At 37.9% G+C, this 7,136-nt stretch overlaps 1 protein-coding gene across 1 annotated transcript; it reads left to right on the forward strand.

Moving 5' to 3' along the window:
- The first annotated feature begins 949 nt into the window (after positions 1-949).
- On the forward strand, positions 950-7,136 carry LOC145486321 (guanine deaminase-like). Its single transcript, XM_081464959.1, has 3 exons — positions 950-2,237; positions 4,643-4,811; positions 5,511-7,136. Exons 1-3 carry the CDS (start codon positions 2,102-2,104, stop codon positions 5,728-5,730), a joined length of 525 nt encoding a protein of 174 aa, XP_081321085.1. The 5' UTR covers positions 950-2,101; the 3' UTR covers positions 5,731-7,136.

Raw genomic sequence — 7,136 nt, forward strand, 5'->3', positions numbered from 1 at the left:
TTTGTTGAGCAAATTGCACTAGAGTGACTACTGTGAGCAGATAGTTTTATTTAATTCAGGTGTGATATTCCTTTATTCTTTTATAATATCAAGCCAACTGGGAGCTGGTCACAGATGAATTTTTTTCAGGCTGTTGGGTTTTGATTGCGATGATCAATCATGTCTTCATATCTTTCTCTGCAGTTCAGATAAATGATATTTCGTGTATTCACTTGCATCAAAGGTAAACTGTCATAAAACGAGTCAGTATGGTAATAATAGGACCAACGTATGAATAGAAACACAAAAACTAAAAACACTAAAAAATTAAACACCTGATGATTTCAAACAATTTCCGTTTTTGAGCCAAGTCTATACTTTTACAAGATGTGAGTTTGGAATACGATATTTCGTACTGGAATAAAACGAAACAAACCATTTGTATTTCAAGGAAATATAGCTGTTTTACAAAAAATTCTAGGAATGACATCGATAGTGTGAACGATAACGCAACCCGAGAATAAACAGCATTTTAGGAGTTACGTCACGAGTTTTAGAGTTATTTTTAGGGTTGTAAAGGGTTGCCTTTAAATAGAATAAAACCTTAAAATGATCGTGTTCTAGGATAGAAAACACTTAAGAGGCATGAACAAATCAAAACGGAATGAGGATCGTTAAGGATGGCAAAGATTAACGGGGATTGCTAAGCTAGTTTTTTCAAGATGTGCAAATCGTGACGTAGCTCCTTCAAAGCAAGTCATGTCCTTAAGCTTTCCTACGTAAGTTTTCTCATTAACTGTAACGCCAACTGTAACGCTCACATCTGACACGAAAATGTAGCCGAGAATTAGCCACTGATAACAATTTCAAAAACGAGAATGGGAGGTTCACGCAAGCTTCGAGCCAACTAACGTTCAAATATAACTACATCTGCCTGTTCATTACAATTTAAAATTCGTCGTAAATTAGGCGCTTATGTGGCTTTTTAAATGACCTCTTGTCATTCTCTGTAATTAACATGTCATTGCGTCAAATTTGGGATTCTCATGTTCATTTAACATATTTTAGTTTTCCACTTTTACTTTTTATTTATTATTATCTTATAAACGGTTTGATTTTTGTTTTTGATTTTTTTTTTCTTTAAAACTTTGCGTTTTTTTTCTGTGATCCGATCCGTGATCCGATCCGTGATCCGATCCGTGATCCGATCCTGGTTTTGTCGACGCCGGGACTGCCAGGATTTCGGGACTTGGTGAATGATCAAAAGTCCCAACCACGGACAGACTTGTTACGTCAAAACCCCCACCCATGCCCGGCCTCCCCCCCGCCCCCCTTCCCCAGCGGCTTAACATTGATAGGTGCATCATTTGTTCTTACCACATTTTGATATCATCTGTGATCTATTACTGAACAGACGCACGGCGACATGGAATCTATTCGTTAAATCGACAACGGCAAATTAGCCAATCAGATTGCGAGATTAGTAGCAATTGTGGTAAAAATAAGTTTATAACATTTGTTACGCAGCAGTAGACTAAAATAATTCTCGATCGGTTTAAACACGGTTTTGTCTTTTCAGGTTACTTAATGAACGGCTTTCGCTGTTTGTCAATGTAGCTGCCTACATACTGCACTGTACACAAATAAATTCAATTGCGATAAGGGGACAATACTCGCAAACGTTTTGATGGAAATCATTTTCTGCTTTCGCAAAAAAAGTGAGAAATGTCAATCATGTTTTTCGCGCCAAACATTTACGCTCTGATTCACATCCCTGCAAGTGTGACAAGTCGACCTCTCAGACTTACGACGCTCATGCTCGCGACTTCGTCGCTCGAGGATTAGTAATAATCCTTGATTTATTTATACCCCTCGCTAAGCTCGAGGGAGATAGAAAAGTCAAGGACTGAGAAAAGGTCGACTTATGGCAAGTCTACGTCGTCGTGTTTTGTCGCCATAATTTACCGGATCTTCGTTGTCGTCCCAAGGCCCTGCCGGCTTATAGACGCGAAAAGGGCTCTGGGGATGAGAATATGGCATACAGTTGACTTTCCTGTGACTTCGTGTACATATTATTGTGAATCCTGACCGAGTTTTTCGTTAGACCTGAGAGTGTCCGACGATGTCCCTGTACACACCGAATCAGGAAGAAAAGGAACGATTTATGAGTCGAGCAATCGAACTCAGTAACGAAGGACCATCCAAAGGACATGGCGGACCGTACGGAGCAATCATTGTAAAAGATGGCAAGATAATTGGTAAGCGCTTCAGCAATGGGCCATTCCATTTTTTATCCGCACCCCCGCCCCCTATTAATTAAAGACCTAGGAAATCTGAGGGGGAGGGGGAGTTTTAAAGGCTGTTTCCGAGGGGCAACTGTGTCGGCACCTTTGATCTTTTGATAGAATTCTGAAGGGGAAATTGTATCGGCACTCTGATCTTCCTTTCTGAGGGGGTAGAATTGGGGGGGGGGGGGGATGCCGATGTTAAATGGAATGGCCCAACTGGTCATCAATTGCTGTTTGATAATTGCCCCACGGTTGGACAATTGCAATTTATATAAAAAAAAAAAATCAAATGCTTGACAAATGCCTATGCAGAGGTGAGCCAGTTATTGAGTTTACTTATTTATATATATATATATATATATATATATATATATATATATATATATATATATATTCATTCATTCATTCATTCATTTATTTATTTATTTATTTATTTATTAAATTTGTTACCTTGCTAAATTGTCATTTATTACCATCAAATGCACCTCATTTTTTATCGGTCACAAAGAATCGAAATGTGGCTGGTTTGCAGTGTCATGCTATCAAAAATAAACATCGTAACCATTCAATAAATTAAGTCAACCGGGATATGAAAGATGATTGATATATAAACGGCCTTGCCAAAATTTAGGTCTGTGCGGTTTTTCATTCACTTATTATTCAGAAAAGTGTTTCACTCAAATTTACAGAACTTTGTATCGAGTTGCTATGTTTGTGCGCTTGGGAGGGACACCAACATGACCGCCATAAAGTAACATCTGAAACATCTGTCACTGAGTTTTGCCGTTGAAATGAAAAGTTATTTCTCTAGAGGTCCGACACATTAAAATTAATACTTCTTCAAGAGCAAGAAGTGGCTAGTTAGCAAAACTTGAGCAATAAGACTTTAGTCATCTTTTGACCTACTCAAGAGCCTTACTGGGCGCCATTTTAACGTCACGCAATGCATAAACGTGGAAATTCATATGTGCTCTATTACATAATAAGGAACCCTGTCGGGCTTAAATGTTGCAAAACATCAAGTTATTAGAGGGTCTTACATCTGAAGAAACCAACACTTTGGAAGGATTCAATTTGGTAATTTCTTATTTTGGAAAATGATGACATCACATGAAAACTGGCACTGTGTCGACCATTACCATATGAAATATATCAAACAACAACATACACATACAAACAATGAAACAGAGATTGTTTGCACAGACCTTTTTGTCTTCACTCCAGTCTTCACTCCAGTGAAAAATAAAGTATAAATATGCATAAAATCTGCATTAGGAGCTGTCTACCTCATGGAGGAGGGGGAAAATACTCAGTCATGCTTTATACAGGGGGCTCCCCTTAAAATTAACATACTTAACCTCATATATCACCATTTCTGACCAAAAAAAAAATAATAACCCATTTATATTTACCTGACAATGAACATGGTGCCCTTTTCTTTATTAAACACTTGGTCCTTAATAAATGCTGGGCCTCAAAGTGGGGAACATGAGGGTCAGAACCTCCCTCTTCCCGTACCCTGCTGTCCTGCCTCCCGTACCTTTATCTCAAGACTCTCACCCTTTGTCTGTCCTGCTCCCCTCCCCTGTAAATAAGGAGACTCAAAACACATCCTAGTCACTTAGCTGCACAATCTTTAGGCATGTCCTTTTCTTTTTTCTTCCTTTGTTTACAGCCTTGCTCCTCTTACTCACGTCTTTTGACAGCTTAAGCGACAACATTTCATGACCTATGATGTAACGACCATCAAAGGGTTTCCAATTTTACCGGAAGTGAGCCACAGTTTTTTAGCCCAAGGACACATATTTTTGCTTGCTTGTTAGCTGAGAATTCTCAAACGACACTAAATGCAAGTCAAATAACATTTTATGTTCTTGTTTTTGATTCAAGTATTTGAACGCTTAATAAATTAACATGATTTTAAATTTCTCTCCCGATTCTGGCCCTCTTAGAACTCTCACTTCCCGCCCTTTCCTCTCCCGCCTCTGATTCCCCTGTCTCCCCACGTCATAGGCAGAGTCATGTATACTCCTGGCTCAAAAGTTGAATCATGGTATAATAATTAGCATTAAATATAATAACAAGATATACATGCACAGTGTGCCTGTCAAAAATAGTGAATAAAATCCCTTGTTTTATAACATTGCCAGGCTTGAAAACTCTCTCTCAATTTGCAGCTACAAATTTTGCTCCTTCTGCAGTGTAAAAATGTAGAAAACAAGTGAAACACTTTTTTATAATCTGACAAAAGTATATACTGTTATGACCTGAACACAACTTCAAGCGACAGTTTACCAAAAATGGAAAATTCTCGTCCAACTTGAGAGTTTGTGAACATTATTTTGGAGTTGATTTTTATTTATTTTCCTTTCCAGGAGAAGGCTACAACAGGGAAACCATAGACTGTGATCCAACTGGACATGGAGAAGTGACTGCCATCAGACAAGCTTGTAAGAGTATTCAATCCTGTGATCTAAGTGGCTGTGAGATCTACACCAGCTGCGAGCCTTGTTCTATGTGTACATCAGCTATGTGGCTTTGTAGGTGAGTAAAAATAATTAGTATTTAGTACTTATAGCTAGTTTGTAAGTTCCATTTTCTGTTATATTTAATGCATGACTGTATAATTTAAATTTGTCTAGTACTCAAAAGTTTTAAACACAATGTTAGGACAGTGCATACTTTTGTAAGTGCATAGATGTTCTGCCTATCACATGATCATGATGCATTGTTTTTTTTTTTAAAAAAAAAAAAAAAAAAATTTTGAACCAAATTTTGGGGTTTGGGTAAAATGTTCTCTGCCACCTCTCAGTAAGCCAAATATTTGTGTCCCTAGAAACTGGTTTGCATGTACCTGCACTTCACCATCTGTAGTTTAACAAATTGACGTCAGTTCAGTTTATGCATCTGTCCTCTTATTGATGATAAATTGCATCATAAATTGTGTGACGAGCCCTAAGAGCATCTGCATGGGAGGCTAGTAAACAGGTTGTGGTCATCATTTTTATACAATAGGTTACCATGGCAGCATAGTACTTGTTAAAAACACACTTGCAAATTTGTTGCTATGGTAACCTAATGTGGCACAAAGATTACCATTACTGGTTTACTTTAGGGCTGGGCATTTGTGTGACACAAACGTTAGTAACATTACTTGATAAATAGTGCTTAAGTATTGATCTGTCAACATATAGCTGCTGGAAACTGTTGCCAACCACCTGAAATACGCAGTTTGTTTTGTAGGTTAGACCGTGTCTACTATGGTAACCGTCTCGATGACACAAAGCATATTTTGGACTTGGCGCCTCTTTTTCAACATGTTGCCACTCCTATTGATCAACGGTCTACTACAGTGGAGCAGATCAAGGGCAAGGAGGCCTATGACGTCATTACAAAGTGGGCCAATGATCCAAACCTGAATGAGTATTTGATAGCAAAGCTAAAATCAGAAACCAAGAGTTAACTAAGTGTAGTTGAAATCAGCAAGTCACGCAAGTCAAAATTCCCCATCACAGACAGTCTCGATCTTAGCTGACCACCCCCATAAAATGCTTCATTCTCTCGTCCCCCTTTCTCTCTTGTCAAAGCAAATCAGTCAATTGGTTTAAAAAGATCATAGAGTAAGAGTGGGCATAAGCAATATTGGCAAATGAACAAATAAATGGTTCTTATCAAGCCTTAATCATATCCACGCTGTCTTTTTGATTTTTCATAAAGCCATTATCAATCTACATGGAAGAGTCACGAGGGCTGAATTGGCTGATGTAGATTAATTATGACATAGTCACGAAGTGTATTAGACTCAGGAACAACTAAAAAATGGTTGCAGCTTATGAACAAAAACTGGTTTTTTTTTTGTTTTTTTTTCACTTTTCTAAAAGAACTGCGTCGGTAAACGTGAGAAATGAAGCATTTGATGGGGGATGTCCTTTGCGTGGTCAGGTCAAACTGGTTGAGCCTTGTAAGAAAATCCGCATGAACAAATATGAATAATAGATGTTGTGATTGACCATTTAGATATCTCCAACAAAGAAGATGTAGGGGGAGGGGAGCATGGTGGGAGCATATAGATTTAAGTTACTAGTTTTGCTATTGATCTTTTGTGTAGGAAAGTGATCGAGTGAAATAAACTAACAGTTTGTGGTGTCAAGGTGTGACATTTCCCAACCTGCTCTAGTGTGTGTGGAAAGCGTTCCCGTTTGAAAATAATTTTGCACATTTTGGCCACACAGAAACTGGGGCGAAGGTGAAACATTGGATGACGGGGAGAGTGAGTGGACAAGAGGTTCCTTGTGGATTGATTCTAGTATGGTTAATAGAGGGGAATGGTTATGAAACTTGATAAAGTTCTTTGTTGCATGTTTTTGTTCTCTTTTTTGGCCTGGACTGTGCACAGAACACAATAGTTGTTTACTACTGACCGAGAAATGAACCAAAAGAAAGGTTTTGGTTACGTAACTCATCCATAGTGTATGAACGCACAACAAAAGATTGTGCAAGGTCATGGACCTTCCAAGATCAATCTTCTCATCTTTGTTTGGTACTTTGATGTTTGCTGGGCTTCCTAACCATTCACCTCTATAAATTAACTATGATTCGAGCTAGTATTTATTTGTTATTGAGTTGTAGCAGAAGCATATCACCTCGGAGGTGATATGCTTCTGGTTATAGTTTTAGAGCGCGCTTTCTTTCCAGCTGTTTTCTAAGATTACTGGTATTGACGTCGTTTTTTCGAAAAATCAAGCACTTAACATTTTTATTTAATTTATTTCATAAAATATAATACTTGTTCTAAAAATACTTCAATCTCTAAGAGTAAATCATACTAAACCAAAAGTTAAAAAGTACAAAAATTGAATAAAAATAATA

The sequence above is a fragment of the Orbicella franksi genome, chromosome 5 (assembly GCF_964199315.1).
Source record: "Orbicella franksi chromosome 5, jaOrbFran1.1, whole genome shotgun sequence".
Lineage (NCBI taxonomy): Eukaryota > Metazoa > Cnidaria > Anthozoa > Scleractinia > Merulinidae > Orbicella > Orbicella franksi.